General features: G+C 38.6%; 1 protein-coding gene across 1 annotated transcript; it reads right to left on the bottom strand.

The window, feature by feature from the left end:
• Positions 1-4,042: 4,042 nt before the first annotated feature.
• Positions 4,043-14,174, bottom strand: LOC127525243 (cytochrome c oxidase assembly protein COX15 homolog). Its single transcript, XM_051917654.1, has 9 exons — positions 13,945-14,174; positions 12,019-12,200; positions 9,897-10,019; positions 9,580-9,766; positions 9,151-9,318; positions 8,981-9,062; positions 7,635-7,789; positions 7,446-7,559; positions 4,043-4,628 (listed from the first exon to the last, which is right to left on the bottom strand). The coding sequence occupies exons 1-9, from the start codon at positions 14,017-14,019 to the stop codon at positions 4,497-4,499; spliced, it is 1,218 nt and encodes a 405-aa protein (XP_051773614.1). The 5' UTR covers positions 14,020-14,174; the 3' UTR covers positions 4,043-4,496.
• Between the last annotated feature and the right edge of the window lie 3,299 nt (positions 14,175-17,473).

The raw sequence follows: 17,473 nt of genomic DNA, 5'->3' as shown, positions 1-17,473 counted from the left end.
TTTGGCCTGCTGTACATGAGACCTTTACAGTGGTGGCTCAGGACCAAGGCATTCTCCCCGAGGGGAAATCTACTTCGCATTATCAAGGTCACGCAGCGATGCCTTTGTGCCTTAGTCATGTGGAAAAAACTTTGGTTCCTTTCTCAAGGGCCAGTGTTGGGAGCTCACATAATGCTAACGACGGATGCATCCCTCACAGGTTTGGGGGCGATCATGAGAGATATCATCATGAGCTCAGGGTCTGTGGCAGGGCCATCTTCTTTCTGGCACATAAATCGGCTGGAAATGATGGCTGTGTTTCGAATTCTCAAGCACTTCCTCCCAGACCTGAGGGGCCATCACGTGCTTGTCCGTATCTCCTACATCAACCATCAGGGAGGTCTGAGGTCGCATCACCTTTGCAAGCTGCCCATCAGATCCTCCTGTGGGCCCAAGGGAAGTTGTTCTCACTGAGGGCAGTATACATCCCAGGGCATCAAAATCAGGGAGCAGACATCCTGTCGAGGCAGGGGCTGAGGCCCGGGGAATGGAGACTCCACCCCAAGGTGGTGAAGATCCTGTGGGAGAAATACGGTCTTGCGGAAGTAGACCTATTTGCATCTCAAGAGACAACACACTGTCTGTTGTGGTTCTCCCTTACTCACCAAACTCCTCTCGGACTGGATGTTATAGTACTGTAAGAGCCATTATATCTGTTGTAATTCTGTTTTTTGACCACTGGGTGGAGTGTGGGCCTTAATGAGTATATAGGTAGGCAAAGAGTAAGGAAAGGCAGGTGTGTAATTAGAGGGAAGCACAACATTTTTGACCGTGTCTAGGGGTAAATATATGATGGCATCCGATGGGATGTTATATGCACTGTGCAGAGGAACTGTGAGATAAAATGACCTGTACGAGCTGTGTGATGAATAAATCTGATAAAGCAGTATTTGGAGGACGATTTATATTGTTTGGATCTCACGCGTCAGAAACCACCCTACAACACCTCAAGTGACAAAATGGCTATTTATGCCACTACAATTTGTCAAAAAATGCTTCTTTGTGGATTATCACGCATCACTCTGGAACATTTTGAAATTAATCACTGGATTTTGTATGAATGAATTTTACAGTCTGCAAATATGAGTGTTGGGAATTATGATGTTGTGGCTGCTGGTGAACAAATAGAGACTATTGAGCCATTTGAGAAAGCTGAAATGGAGCCTGTAAGGGAAAAGAGGCCTACTAAGCTCACTCCTAAGGCATTATTGGAAAAATTGGAAACTCTGCAAAAGACAAGAAAGAGTAAATTAAATAAGGCAAAAAAACTTAATGGCTATCATAAAAGACTTTATGTCCAACCGAGAATATGAAAAGGAGGTGCAGTGTTCTTTTGAGAAATTCATCAAATTGAGAGATGAAGCAAGGGAAATGCACAATTCTGTGATGGTTCTTTTGCCCAGCGAAGAAAAGGAAAAACGACAAACATGGTTCAGTGGAAAGATGTTGATTTGCAATGGGTTTATAGATGATGTTGAGAAATGGTTGAGTACTGAAAGTCAAGTAAACCATCTAGCAAGAAAAGTTTGAGCAGTGTGCGTAGTGGGAGATCTTCTGCTTCTTCAGCACGAGTCATGGCAGAGGCAGAGAAGGCTACACGTGCAACTGCCTTAAAAGAGAAACATGCTTTGGCGCTGCGACAGGAAAAGCTGAGACACAGACAAGAACAACTGGATATTGATGCAGAAATAGCAGCTGCTACTGCCAAAATTGCTGTTTTAAATAATTCTAACCATCAGTCTCTCAAAACCTGCACTGATGATATGAATGCATATTATGATAAAGGAACTGTGATGAGTGGCCAAGAAGTTACTCTCAACCCTCATGCGGAGGAATATATGCCAAAGAAAACTTCCCAGCAAGGAGGCTCAAGGAATGTGATTCCACAAACTCACAGTGCACCACAAATTGACCATAATTCTGCGTCATCAGTGCAAACATCAAATGTAATGCAGAACAGGGATGGAACATCAACTCCAAACATTTGCAGTATCATGCAATAACAATATGGCTGGATGTTGAAATTAAGTATTTTTAAATACAGGGAAATAAATTCAGTTTTCTGTTATGTTCACATTGTGCTTGTGTTTGGCTACATGAATTAAGTTTATCTGCTCCACTGCAAAATGCAAACTATGGAGACCACATAACAAAAGCACATAGAACTGACACTGAAACACTGATTTCAGCCTCAGCTTCAGCATCTTTTATAGGGTGCTGTAGGGGCGGGACGTTTAGATTCTAGAGAGCATTTGATTGGACAGAAAATCTGACGAGAAACTGAAGTACAGAACGACGTCATCAAAACTGCTGATCTGTATGAGAATGTAAATGTTGAATGCATATATTTAAAAAAAATGCAAAATTTTTATTGTTTTAGTAAACTATAGATTAACCTTAAGGTTAACATATTTATACTAACAGTCAAAAAAATTGATTTTGATTTCATGGGAAAAGAACGATAGGTAACATTTTAGTTTAAGGTCCAATTCGAACTATTAACTAGTTGCTTATTATTATGCATATTACTGAGATATTGGCTGTTTATTAGTACTGTTTATTAGTTTATTCTGCATGACCATACTCTACATCCCTTAATCCTACCCAATACCTAAACTTAACAACAAACTTACTAACTATTAATAAGCAGTAATTAAGAGTTTATTGAGGCAAAAGTCATAGTTAATAGTGAGAACTGGACCCTGATGAACAATCAATAAATTAAGTTTGCCATCTGATCAATCTGAAGGATTTGTCAGATATCGTTAACTTGTAGAGCCTCTTACTGTATTATAAACACACATTCACACACACACACACACAAAAGTGTAATAAAAGTAATTTTATTAACAAATGATAGACAAACTACACAACTACTAAATGAATATCATGGATGAATAAGGAAATTAGTCCATAAGACTGATAAATGCAAGTGATTGAGCTGGATGGCAGAGTCACGTTATCTCACGGAAAGAGAAACTGTTGTTCCTCTAAAACAAAAAAATCTGAATTCAACAAACCATTAGCTTGGTCTGTCACAGCATGTTTATGTTGTCCACAAAAACTCAGTGAGACTTTTCTACGCCGTTGTGTGCAAAGAAGGTTTATAAGGTTTCTCCGTCCGCTCTCTAGTACATATCTACCAATATGAGCAAAGACAAGAACAGTGAAAATTGGCTACATGTTGTTCTTACACAGGACTTCCTTAAGGACTTCACAGATTTCACGTTGATGGAGCTTTGATTGTTGGTGATTCCACATTCATATAGATAATTAAATGATCCATTGGGATTTGCCTTTTACAGACATTCTCAACCATGTCAAGTTCAAAAAATGTGACTGGTTCCACTTATTGTATTAAATCATATGCTAGATTTAGTTCTGTTCATATGGAGTGGATACTGAAAACAAGTTTTGCTGCAGTGATGATTATTATCTTGTCTCTTATATGTTATGCTTAGTTAGTGTGTGTACAATCCATTGAACACATGGTTAGTTTTCATTACTCTCAAAACTTAATTATGGCGCTGCCCTGATAGGTCTATAATCTATAGTCTATAATAATAATGTAGTCAAACCAGTCTAGTTAACTGAAATCAAACTTTTGAAGTGCATGTAAACATATTTCATGATTACGTGAAAGGAAACATTTACAGTCGGCATGAAACAGAAGTCACGCTAGTCTTTTCTTTATTGTGTCGAGTGAAACGCTTCTGGAACAAGATCAAATGTTGGGCGGGGCTTGATTTTGTCTGTGGGGAATTGATTGGATGGTTGTGGTTTGCTATTGGTGAATCTCATGTGAGTGACAGGTTGCCCCGCCCTCATCATCAGAGAAGAGAAGAGATGCTGCAAGAGGGAGGGGAAGATATTCTGATTCAAGATTACCAGGAACATGAATTTAAACAATTATGATGTGCACTGATAAATCATTTAGAATAAACACTGCAATATTCCATAAAAAACAAGAAATGTCAATTTTGATTTCATGGTAACAACTGTGTTGCAAGAGTAATCACTTTGTTTATTATTATGATCATTTCATTTCATTTAAACCACTATAAATGTACAGCAGGTCATTACAACAAATCGAAAGTACAGTTCTTGTGTTCCATAATATATATTACAACACTTTATCTCATACTATCACACCATACTTAAAATGACTTAATTACTCCATGTGCAATGAATGTCATCATGAAAGCAATGAAAAAAATTTTAATTAGTTGAAATAAGCAGTCATACTGTATAAACTTTTTTTCCATAAACAAAACACATACAAATAGTTTAAAAAAAAAAAAAATAGGTTGATCAATGTATTTCACACTTACATCGTGTGTTGGGTCTATAAGCACTTCATACAAACCCAAAACTCAAGATGAAGCTCTCATGCCATGGCTGCCTAAAGCATCATTTATTAATAAATACCTTCTTATATCATGGGATCTGAGCTCAATCTACTTGACCACCTTCCGCAGCTCCGCCAGGACCCAGATGGCGAAGGTAAGCAGCGCCACGGATCCGGACTGATGCGTCGCTGCCAGCGGTGTGGGAACGTACAGAAGCAGGGTGCTGATGCCCAGAACCACCTGAAGATTTCAGCAAAAACACATTATAATACCACCATTATATCTGAAGGTTAAAGGTGCAATATGTAATATTTTTGCAGTAAATATCCAAAAACCACTAGGCCAGTGTTATATATTTTGTTCACTTGAGTACTTACAATATCCCAAATGTTTCCAACTATTTGTAAATCGTGAGAAAATTGCAATTTTAACCAAGGCTCCGGGACGTGTGAGGAGTCGCCTGTCAATCGCGTCATACCCGCGTTACCCTCGGTTTCCGTTTTTATTTTGTAAAAACAATGGAAACACCAAAGACGCTTTAATATATTACTTTTTAATAGACAAGGCAACAACTGTTTTGATATATTTATAGACAGAAAACTAATTATTGTTATATAGCTCAACACGTTTAGTCTTATTGTTTAAATCTAATTTTCTTGATTTTTTGCGAGTACCATGCTTTACCATGCCTCAGAGAAAAACACTATTTTGTGAAGTAGCTAACATAGCATAATCAGATGCAGCTTTATTTTTAGTAACAGTAATACAGCATTTTCTCCATCATACAATGCGTTTTAAAATTAATTGCATACCATTAATCAACACAAGCCATCCAGCATTTAATATGATATTCTAAAATCGATCTTACTGCAGTGTGTAAGTGTCTCACAGCAGCCGCCGAGCGAACGCACAGAGTAACGTTATAACATCATTTTCAACACTCTCAAATGTATCTAATATGATAAACAGAGCTGTGTTACCTCATACTCATGACCGGAAAAGCGGAAGCGGCGCCGGCGACTGTGTCATAATAAAAGTTCCGCTGCTCGTGAGGCGTGTGTTGCGCAATCGCTCCAGCGGCCTCGTTCAGCTCCCACAACACTCTGTCCTGCTCTGCTTCATACTACAGTAACGTTAATAATCGCATCCATGAAACATGATTTCTTCCAGAGTCCTATCCCTATTGTTTTGCACCGTCCATTGAGGTGAAGACCACATGTCCCAAGATTCCGCGCTCAAACTTGGCGTCATCAAGCTACGTCTTTGTTTTGAATAGGCCTCTAGCGACCTCTAGCGGACAAAAATTTACATATTGCACCTTTAATGTCACTGCTTTTAAAATGTAGCTGGTTTAATCTACCAATTCAAATGTAAAAAAATGAATACATTTATGTCCATAGATCTTGTGGCTAATATTGTGATCAGTGACACCAGTCTAATTTGTATTTATTTTTTACCACAGCTTTATGTTTCCACAGACAAGAACTGATATTTTGTGAAATGTAAACATTTAAGTAAGAGATTTGATATTTCTCACACCTGTCAAAGGTCACTGTGATGCACTGGAAACTAGTAAACACCATGAAGGGTCACAATCTCACAGACGTAATGGTTTTTAAACTGTATATTCTCTCCTCTTACACTAACCCTACCCATAAACCTACCCATCACACAAAACTTTCTGCATTTTTACAATTTCAAAAGGACAGGAAGTGTTTACTTTGTAATACCCATGTATTTTTATGCATTAAATAGGATACTATTGTTTAGTGTTGGAAATTATTACAATATGACAATGTTCTTAAGTTCATAATAATGTAATAAATTTCTCATAATGTAACAACCTTTCTTACATTATGAGTACGAGATTTTATTTAAATTATTCAAGTCTTTTTCGGTATGATGTGGCGAGAGCTGAACTCCTGGATTTGGGGATTTTCTGCCATTACTCTCTGCAGATCCTCTCACGCTCTGTCAGGCTGACCATTTTCAGGTCTCTCCAGAGATGTTTGAGTTCAAGTCCAGACTCTGGATTGGCTACTCAAAGACATTGAGTCACATCAAGACATGTTTCTCACAGTCTGCGAGTCCTTTGGGTGTTTTTAAGTTGCAAATTTAAAGTGGGTTTTCATGTGGAGAGGCTTCAGTCTGGACACTCTGCCATAAGGCGGGACTTATTCTGCCATATTGTGCGTTGCAGTTTCTCTCATTCACAAGTAATAGGAGTGAACTGTCTTTCTATATCTATAGTCTTTGGCAACTCTTTGATGAATCAAGATTCAAATGAGCCTGTAACAGACATTATGTATTACATATCAAGTATTACACCGACGGCTAATTTAGATTCAGTTTCCCCTAATCAATTAAAGTAATTAGTGGATATAATTAAACCACATTTCAAACATACTGTATGCATACAGTGATTGATAATATAGAATCACCAAAGATAAGACAAAGACTGAAACTAAGAAAACACCTTCACGACACAGGTGGTACCTTTTAAAAGGTCGATGTCACTGTAATATTCCAAGAGCTCATCGGTTGTGATACAGATTGATGCTTCGGATCATTTCTGAGTTTCTCTTAGGGATTCAGGAGTCCTCAGGACGACTTCTAAGCTGTGCTGGTTTTAGGAGCTACTTTTAGCGTTAAAATGATTCGTGAATTAGATACACCCCTAATTTTTAAGAGTTGCTCCATATTTTCAGCATTAGGAGCAACTTTTAGACTTAAGATTTTATGTGAATACGGCCGCAGTAATTTTGTAGAGCTTGACTCAAGGAATGGAAACATGTGTGCACCATAAATTTAGGCATCTCTGCAATGTATGACCTCTGACACCCAGATACTTTCAGGGCGAATAATAATAATAATAAAGATAAAGGAAAATCCGAACAAACACAGTAGAGTTCAAGCACATTTAGTGCTTGGACTCCTCAGTAATAATAATAATAGTTTTTTGAAGAGGAGGAAGAAGAAAATCAATACAAATCCAACTGGACCGGAGCCCTAATAAGTGCACAGCCCTGTCTATGGTGCAGTGTTAGGCTTGTTTACTTGTGTATAGGCCATGGCGGTGAGACAGCCGATCGCGATCTTTGCTCTGCGGGGCAGGAGGACGCGTCTGGAGAACAGGTAGAGTCCTGTGATGGCCGTCAGTGAGCCGATGCCCTGCAGACAAGACACACATCAGCTAAATCACATCTGCTACAACAGACTCATTCAGCCGACAGGTGCAGTCCTTACCAGAATGCGGTGGTCAAACTGAACCGTTGTGGGGTTTTCAAACACATTCTTGATGGTTGGGGAAAAAGCCAGAAGATCGTCAGGGATCCAGCGCTCGCCCATCTTTGGGAAAGAGTTATAAACCAAACCTGCGTCCAGTCCAGCAACAAAGGCACCTGTGCAAAAAAAAGCACATTTTTACCTGGACTTACAAACCTTTAAATCAGAATAAACTGCCTTAACAGCTGTTCCTCCTGATGTCATGATGTCACTGTTTTATAGGAAAGCTCTCAGTTACATACTAAAGACATCATTTCCTCCATCTAAACAGTGCTTTATGGATACTTCACTGTACAATACTAATACTACATATTTTATAATATTAAACATTATGTAGTTGTCATTAAAATAAAATCTATAGCATTAAGAGTGGTAGCCTAGTTTCCTAGTACATGAATTAGTAGCTGCTTTATTATTATGAACACTTACTTCACATTTGTCACGAACACAAAACGTTTAAATTCACATTTAATAATTACAAACGCTATGCATTTCAATAGGCTCATATACTTTGAAACAAGAAATTATTCCAAGCCATTTATGAGGTTAAGAGTAAAAGGCCTTTAATAAATTGGGTTCATTCATTAAAAAATAGTTGATCAACGCATTCTGGCTTGTTGGGATTGTTTACACAAGCACTCTTTTAATAATTTGCAATCAGTAGAACGTCAAAACAGCTGGTCAACAAGTGGGAGTGGCTATAACCAACAAACTATATATAGTGATTAAAATTTTCTATGTAATTACGATATGCCGATTAATTAATCTAATCACAAATGAATAGCACATCAAATTTGGCTTAGAAATGACTCCCAAAGGATAATTTAAAGTCATTATTGTGTTAAATGAGAAAAGCATCAAATGGACATTACAAAAAGTAGCTTTAGAAAGAAATATTTTATTTTATTAATCATGAGCCGTGTAGACTGTCATTAATTAGAAATGTGAGTTTTATGGAAAGTGAAGCGTGAGAGAGAGTGAAGTCAGTGTGACTGCTTTCTGTATGTCATTTCATTGCAATATGTATTGCACTGCGTGAAGCGTTCATACACACATTTGACTTCCAACAACCATTATTATAAATGCAGATTTTAGTCAAAATTTTTGACATTCTGACATTACATTTATGCATTAAGCAGACACTTTTATACAAAGCGAATTACAATAGAGCGTTGTCATTTGATAATTGCTGTGATCATTTCAAATTGGTGCACATGGTTTCAAAAAAATTATGTGCACAAATTAATCATTTATAATAAACACTGCAACATTAAAAGTGAAGTCATGTTGTGAGGTCATGCACATACCTGAGAGAGCCGTGAGGAAGACCAGACCGCCTGTAACCTTGGCAAACCGCCTCAGGTGAAGTAAATGTCTGCTGTCAGGAATCTGCAGAGAAAGAGAGGCAGAAGTGTGATCTGAAACCGTATCACAACAGCAGGAGACCGCAGCAGGCAGAGCTGAAATCAAAGCACACCTTGGTGGCCGGCAGCATGAGCGTGAGTCCCGTCCAGAGACTGGCGCAGTACAGCAGCAGAGCCGAGCCCAGGTGAGCCGCCAGTCTGTACTGACTGACACGGGGAACATCATACGACTCGGGCTTCTCCTCCAGGCCGCTCTTCACCATGTACCAGCCCAGAAGACCCTGAACATGTGACCCGATCACTGAGCTTTACTGAACAACACAATCTCAACTGATGGAGACACGTGACAGTATGCATCCATTCCAATTTTAAGATATTTTTAAGTGCTACAGAATCATACACAATTCAATTAAAAAATTTAGAGTCCATTCAGAATTGCAAATTATAATCTCGGAATTGCGAGAAAAAAAGTCAGAATAGTAAGACTAAAAGTCTGTGGTAGAAATGAGCTTTCATTGACATTTCATTGCACGACTGTTTACCTGGAAGACGACAAAGCCACAAAGACCCAAAACACGAGCCTTCATGGAGCGGCTGAAGTATCTTCTTCTCCAGAAATACACCGCAGGAAGAATGTACGCTAATCCCACCAGCCGGCCCCACATGCGGTGACCCCACTCCATGTAAAAGATGAACTTAAACTCGTTCAGAGTCATGTCGTGATTCATGCTGTTAAAACAGTAAAATCAATCTGCATGTAATCAAACACACTATACATACTGTAACTTAAGCTTCATCGCTGTACAGTGTCAGTGTGAATGTTCCTATTGTGAGTGTGACAGAGGAGAAACATACTCACATTTTGAACTCTGGGAACTGTTGGTACTTGGAGAACTCCTCTTCCCACTCCGCTTGAGTCTGTGGCGGCTTCATCTCTTTCACTAAATGCCAGTCAACCATCGACAGACCGGACTCCGTCAATCTAAGACACACAGCCGTCTCTTAGTGAGTGTAATGTCCGTCATCAGAAACATGTTTCGTGTGCATAACATGTGCTCTTGAGCTCCTCAAGGCGGCAGTAGAGTAACCTTCAAATGTCTGTGCCATTAAACCTGTTGTCAGCCAAGATTTAATCATGATCATCTGTTGTAGATGCACCATTTTCAATATTCTGTTTGTGTCAACAAGTAATAATCGATCGCTTGCTCATGAAAACATGAAAAAGATTCAACAATTAAAGGGTTAGTTCACCCAAAAATTAAAATTCTGTCATTTATTACTCACCCTCCTGCCGTTCCACACCCGTAAGACACACAAATCAAGATATTTTTGTTGAAATCCGATGGCTCAGTGAGGCCTGCATAGCCAGCAATGACATTTCCTCTCTCAAGATCCATTAATGTACTAAAAACATATTTAAATCAGTTCATGTGAGTACAGTGGTTCAATATTAATATTATAAAGCGACGAGAATATTTTTGGTGCGCCAAAAAAACAAAATAACGACTTACATAGCTGATGGACGATTTCAAAACACTGCTTCAGGAAGCTTTGGAGCATTAAATGTCATTGCTGGCTATGGAGGCCTCATTGAGCCATCGGATTTCAACAAAAATATCTTAATTTGTGTTCCGAAGATGAACGAAGGTCTTACGGGTGTGGAACGACATGAGGGTGAGTAATAAATGACATTATTTTCATTTTTGGGTGAACTAACCCTTTAAATTAAACAAGCCCAAACACAATGCAACGTGCAAATGTTTGCAAACAATCCCCAGAGTATTATTAGCTGCTAACTTGAACAACACTGAGGGTTTTTACTCACAAATACTTGTATTACTGCTGAAACTTTTCTGACTTTGCCTATTCCTATTATTATTATATTTATTTGATATCACCTCTTCTGTCGCACAAACAAGGAGATTTGTGTTTGTATTGTGTGTGCTGTTGTTTTATGTGTTAAATGTATTCATTGTTTGAATTTGTTGTTCTACTCTGTTTAGCGTTTCATTAGGATAGCCAAAAATTAATGGACACAATGCTAGTTTAATATCATTTATTTCTTATTAAACCAGCAAAGTATAGCTTACCAGTCACTTTAATCATTTATAGTCAGTATTCATAAAAGTCAGTCATCTACAGAGTTGCAATGTTGTAAAAATATTAACTAAGTTGTTGGAGTCTTGATATTATATTAGTAAGAACAAGTGTATATCATTATACAAACTCTCAGACTCAGTTTTGGGTCAGATCTCAAAAGGACGTGTCCAGTCTCAGCTTTGGGAGACAACAAATGATCTCTGTTCTTGCCAAAGTGAACTATCCAGAACAGTTTGTTCCAGCTGGTTAAACACCTCCAAACTATCATTGGTTGGTGGTGATGATGTAATAAGTGGGTGTGGCTCAGAGGCTCCACCTTCTTTGAGGTCGAGGTCAGATGTGAGTAAACACATGAACACACTGGAGAGACTCTTTATATCAGAAACTGAAGCTGTGATTCTAACTGAAAGAGACACTGACACTGTTTTTCATGTTTAATGCTGTAAAGCTGCTGCTTTAAATCAATCTATTGTATAAAGTGCTGTAGAAATAAACGTGACGTGACTGGAGAGCTGAAGCAAACATACATCACTGTGATCAGATGCTTTCTGAACTGCTGTTTTCTCACCGCTGGAGTTGTTATTGTGTGTTTATTCTGATATTGAGAGGAATAGTGCAGCACATATTTACATATTCATCAGGATGTTGACTAACAATATATCACTGCTCAGGTATTTCAAACTTCTTTTTACCCCTAAGCGAAGTACAAAAAAGAACTTCACAGTGAGAATATCGGCGCCTGTAGTCTACTAAACATTAAATGACTACACACAAACACACCTGGATATTTATCTAGTGATGTTTGACTTTGTGCAGGCGACTTTATAAGGTATAGTTGAGATGAGTGAAAATAACATTTATTGTTTGTTTTGTGTTTTTACCTCGTAACTCCTCCCAGCACCACAGCGCCCAGAACCAGCCCACTGCAGCCCAGCAGCCAGCGGCCAATCACACGATCCGTCGCTGCGTTGGGGATCGACACGGATCTGGCTGACGCACTTCCACTTTCTGTGGTCACTGTGGTCTGTCTTCTCTTCAGCAGCCATTGTCTCAAAGGGGTTCGCTGTGAACATATTGACAAAGACACATTTCAATTAATAACATACAGGCAGTGTTGTATAAAAGTATCCAATCATCATGCTTAAGTAAAGTTAAAGACACCTTAAATTAAAGAGGACCTATTATGCCCTTTTACAGTCTTAATGTTGTTTTTGTCTCTACTAGAACAGGTTTTCATGCTTGAATGTCATTATTATTTTCATTATTTTCCCAGTCTGTCAGTAACACTCTGTTTAGTTCCTGTCTCTATGAAGCCCATCCTTCTGAAAAGCACACTGTGCTCTGATTGGTCAGCTGGAGCAGTGTGTTGTGATTGGTGTTTGGGAAATGTCCTGCCCCTTACCATAACTGCCAGCTTCAACACACTACAAACTAACTCAACCAGGCCCCGCCCCTTTATTCTGTGTATTAATTATTTAAATGAGGAATATTGTGAAGAAAACTCAAGACTACAATGGAGGCGTTTCAGGGAGTTCAGAAACAGAATAACTCCCGCTGGAGAGACTTTGGGACTTTGATTAAAACTCAGGCATCTATTTACAAAATTGCACCAAACTGCAACTGAAAGTAATGCTTTATTGCAAGTTCATGCACTTGAAAATATGTATTCAGTATATACCAGAGCCAGGATTGTCTATAACATTCCTGTTATAGACAATATAATGTTCTTCCATATGTTCCATCCTATATGTTCTTCCAAACCCTGTGAAATGCATGATTTCATAACTATCCTTGAATTTGTGATTAAACTATTACATCGTCCACAGATTTATTAAACAGGTGACTTCATTAAACATTCATATTTTTGTTAGTAATCACCAGATGCACTCATGAATCATGATTCATATCACACCAACTATAAAGTCGACGTGAAACGGAAGTTGCGCTAGTCTTTTCTTCCCTATGTGTCGTATATATGAGTGAAACGCTTCCGGAACACAAACAAACGTAGGGCGGGGCTTGATTTTGTCCGTGGGGAATTGATTGGATGGTTGTGGTTTGCTATTGGTGGATGTCATGTAAGTGACAGGTTGCCCCGCCCTCGCGCCAGTAAACAGGTCATCAGAGAATAGGGGAAGTTATTCTGGTTCAAGATTACAAAGCACATGAATTTAAAACAATAACGACGTGCGATAAATCATTTATAATAAACACTGAAATATTCCATTAAATTTAACAATTGTCCATTTTGATTTCATGATGACTTTAACAGCGTGGACGTTTAAACACAGTAAGTGGAGTTTGCAGACGGTCCCTTCCGTACATTTTGACAGCACGTGAGAGCGATTTTGAGTAAATGTTTATATTTTCAATAGTTGAATATTATTATTTTTAAAAACTGTAGAAATTATAATATCTTTTTTTAAAACAGACGCCTCTACAAAACAAATGCAGTAATCTATTGTAAACTCTACATTGTATCTATACTATTTGTACACTGAATTGAGTGTGCAAATACTAGGTATTATTGCAATTTTTTCCAAATAATCGGACATGTGTATGATTATGTGCATACCGAGGGACATTTCTAAAATATGTAACTTTACAGTCATTTAAAAGCTTGAGTTAATATCTCCATTCAGGACATGAAGGTCATGTTCTCTCCAGGACGGGAAACTGCATTAGAAAACTCCAGCGAATCTACACGAACACATTATTACACACTTACACACACGCATGTGTGTTCCTGAGAAATGATGATATACTCATACATGCACGGCTGCTGTATTAATATCCATGTGTCTTACTTGTATCTGCTGCAGGTTCCTCCACGCAGTTTGACAGCGACACGACACGACCAGCCGGAGCACCGGGAGCACCATGATCTCGATCTCAGATAAACGCGTCTTCTTATGAAAATGTATTACAAAACTAGTCACATAACCAACACATATCGAGAACTCGTTGCTCACCCTCTTCTTCTTCTTCAGGTTTTGTTTTCCGCTTCCTCATTAGAGGAATTACCGCCACCTACTGTACACACAGCGCTGATTCTACTGTACATGTGGGACAATCACATGATGTAATTTCCTTATAGTCTTTGTTTAAGCACATGTACACACAGGTAGATAAACAACTGGAGATTTAATTATATGTGTATGTGTGTATCTGTTATGTTTTTATGTGCTCGTTATTGTTCAGCAGAACTCTTTTCTGACATATTGTAAACAATAATTATCTAAGAATATGGTTTGATTTGCTACTTGAGAACCTTTCTAGATCTGAGTTATGTGGAAACTGAAGAGAGGAAGGTGCCAGTTCTGTTTAGTGTTTTATGTTAGCCAGAGAATTGAGTGTGTGTCTGTGTGTCTGTGTGTGTGTGTGTGTGTGTGTGTGGTACTGGTATTCCCTACATTATGCATTATGGGGATCAAAGGTCTCCACAAGGATAGCAATACCAGTAAATTTTGATCTTACAGGGACATTTTTTGGTCCCTATGAGGAAACAAGCTTATAAATCATAAATAATTATCTTATTTTTTTGAAAATGTAAAAATGCAGACAGTTTCCTGTGATGGGTAGGTTAGTGTAGGGTTAGTGTACATGTTCCTTTTTAGAAAGAAATGGTATCTGTGAGGATTTCCAGTCAGGATTTAGACCGTACCATAGTACTGAGACTGCTCTCATTAGAGTTACTAATGATTTGCTCTTATCATCAGATCGTGGTTGTATCTCTCTATTAGTGTTACTGGATCTTAGTGCTGCATTTGACACTATTGATCACAATATTCTTTTAAATAGACTCGAAAATTATGTTGGCATTAGTGGAATTGCATTGTCATGGTTCAAATCATACTTATCTGACCGTTATCAGTTTGTAGTAGTAAACGAAGACATGTCATATCGATCACAAGTTCAGTATGGAGTACCACAAGGCTCAGTACTAGGACCGTTGCTGTTCACTCTGTACATGCTACCCTTGAGAGATATCATTAGGAAGCATGGCGTTAGTTTTCACTGTTACGCTGATGATACTCAGCTCTATATTTCTTCGCGCCCTGACGAAACTTACCAATTCACAAAATTAACGGAATGCATAGCTGATATAAAAAATTGGATGACCAGTAATTTCCTACTACTAAATTCAGAAAAAACAGAGATTCTAATTTTTGGACCAAAAACTTCTTCACGTAATAACCTAGAATATTGTCTAACACTTGATGGCTGCTCTGTTAAGTCTTCGTCGTCACTTAGGAACCTGGGTGTGCTCTTTGATACCAATCTTTCATTTGAAGGCCATGTTACTAGCATCTGTAAAACCGCATTCTTCCATCTTAAAAATATATCTAAACTACGACATATGCTCTCAATGAAAAATGCAGAACAGTTAGTTCATGCGTTCATGACCTCAAGGCTAGATTACTGTAACGCTCTACTGGGTGGTTGTTCTGCTCGCCTGATAAATAAACTACAGCTCGTACAAAATGCAGCAGCTAGAGTTCTTACTAGAACTAGGAAGTATGACCATATTAGCCCAGTTCTGTCAACACTGCATTGGCTTCCTGTTAAACATCGTATAGATTTTAAAATCTTGCTAATTACTTACAAAGCACTAAATGGTTTAGCTCCCCAGTACCTGAGCGAGCTCCTAATTCATTATAGTCCTTCACGTCTATTGCGATCTCAGAATTCAGGCCAGCTGATAATACCTAGAATATCAAAATCAACTGCAGGCGGTAGATCCTTCTCCTATTTGGCACCTAAACTCTGGAACAATCTTCCTAGCATTGTTCAGGAAGCAGACACACTCTGTCAGTTTAAATCTAGACTAAAAATGCATCTCTTTAACCTGGCATACACATAACACATTACCAATTTATATTTTCAAGTCCGTTAAAGGATTATTAGGCTGCATAAATTAGGTCAGCCGGAACCGGGAACACTTCCTATAACACCTGATGTACGCGTTACATCAGAAGAAGAATGGCATCTACGCTAATATTAGTCTTTCTGTTTATCCCGAGGTTCACCGTAGTCAACCGTATCTGGGCCGTATCCAGGTGAGACCAAGGACCTGCGCTTTGACACGACCACAACGCAGCCCTGACGTATCAGCAGAGATTGAGTCAACTAGATCATCCACTGTGAGGGCCTCATCGACACGACAGCCACGACACAGATCCTCAACAACCGTCCATACCGGCGTGATGAATACGATCCTCAATTGGATGGAACTGAAATAAATACTTTTAATGTTGCGATCCTATTGGACTTATGATAGCAACCTGAATTGTAACAAAGCACTGTTGGCCAGAGGAGAACTGGCACCCCGACTAAGCCTGGTTTCTCCCAAGGTTTTTTTTCTCCATTTTAACACCAATTTGCCACTTGTCTGCCACCTAATGTCACCTGATGGAGTTTGGGTTCCTTGCCGCTGTCGCCTCTGGCTTGCTTAGTTGGGGACACTTGACTTGACATTTGATATTCAACAGTGCTTTGATCTGCCTGCATTGACACTATTCTTTAAGAGATGCTGTGCAGCCAAACAATGTACCAGTTATCAATGTAAAGCTGCTTTGACACAATCTACATTGTAAAAAGCGCTATATAAATAAAGGTGACTTGACTTGACTAGTGTAGAGGAGAGAATATACAGTTTGTACAGTATAAAAACCATTACATATATGGAGAGTCCCCATAAACTACATATACCAACATGTGTGTGTGTGTGTGTGTGTGTGTGTGTGTGTGTGTGTGTGTGTGTGTGTGTAAGGTGTTACCACCCCTTTATTCAGCTCGTATCCTATTTGTTTTAACATTGTTTGTTGTTTTGGCCCGGCCTCCTCTCAGAGTTGTTTTGCTTTATTGTATTTTTCTTACAAATAAAGTTCCTGTTTTGATACTTGTACTCTGTAGTTTTAGCGCAGTGGGTCACGAGAAATAAAAATAAACTTCCTTAATCATGCCATAGTTGGGAAAGGTTCAGTGTGGTTCTGTACAGAACTCTAGGGTTCTTGACTCAGTTTTAAAGGGTTAGTTCACCCAAAAATGAAATTTCTGTCATTAATTACTCACCCTCATGTCGTTCCACACCCGTAAGACCTTCGTTCATCTTCAGAACACAAATTAAGATATTTTTGATAAAATCTGATGGCTCAGTGAGGCCTGCATTGACAACAAGATCATTAACACTTTCAGATGCCCAGAAAGCTACTAAAGACATATTTAAATCAGTCATGTGACTACAGTGCTTCAACCTTAATGTTATGAAGCGACAAGAATACTTTTTGTGCACTAAAAAACAAAATAACGATTTTATTCAACAATATCTAATTA

The sequence above is a fragment of the Ctenopharyngodon idella genome, chromosome 13 (assembly GCF_019924925.1).
Source record: "Ctenopharyngodon idella isolate HZGC_01 chromosome 13, HZGC01, whole genome shotgun sequence".
In the NCBI taxonomy this organism is placed as follows: Eukaryota; Metazoa; Chordata; class Actinopteri; order Cypriniformes; family Xenocyprididae; genus Ctenopharyngodon; species Ctenopharyngodon idella.
This window is presented reverse-complemented; position numbering and strand designations above follow the sequence as displayed.

Coding starts and splice junctions, on each gene's coding strand:
- LOC127525243 (XM_051917654.1), bottom strand. CDS start 14,019: ATGGTGCTCCCGGTGCTCCGGCTGGTCGTGTCGTGTCGCTGTCAAACT. Junction 9,063..9,150: donor TCATGCTGCCGGCCACCAAG/GTGTGCTTTGAT, acceptor CTTTCTCTGCAG/ATTCCTGACAGCAGACATTT. Junction 7,560..7,634: donor AGTTTGACCACCGCATTCTG/GTAAGGACTGCA, acceptor TCTTGTCTGCAG/GGCATCGGCTCACTGACGGC.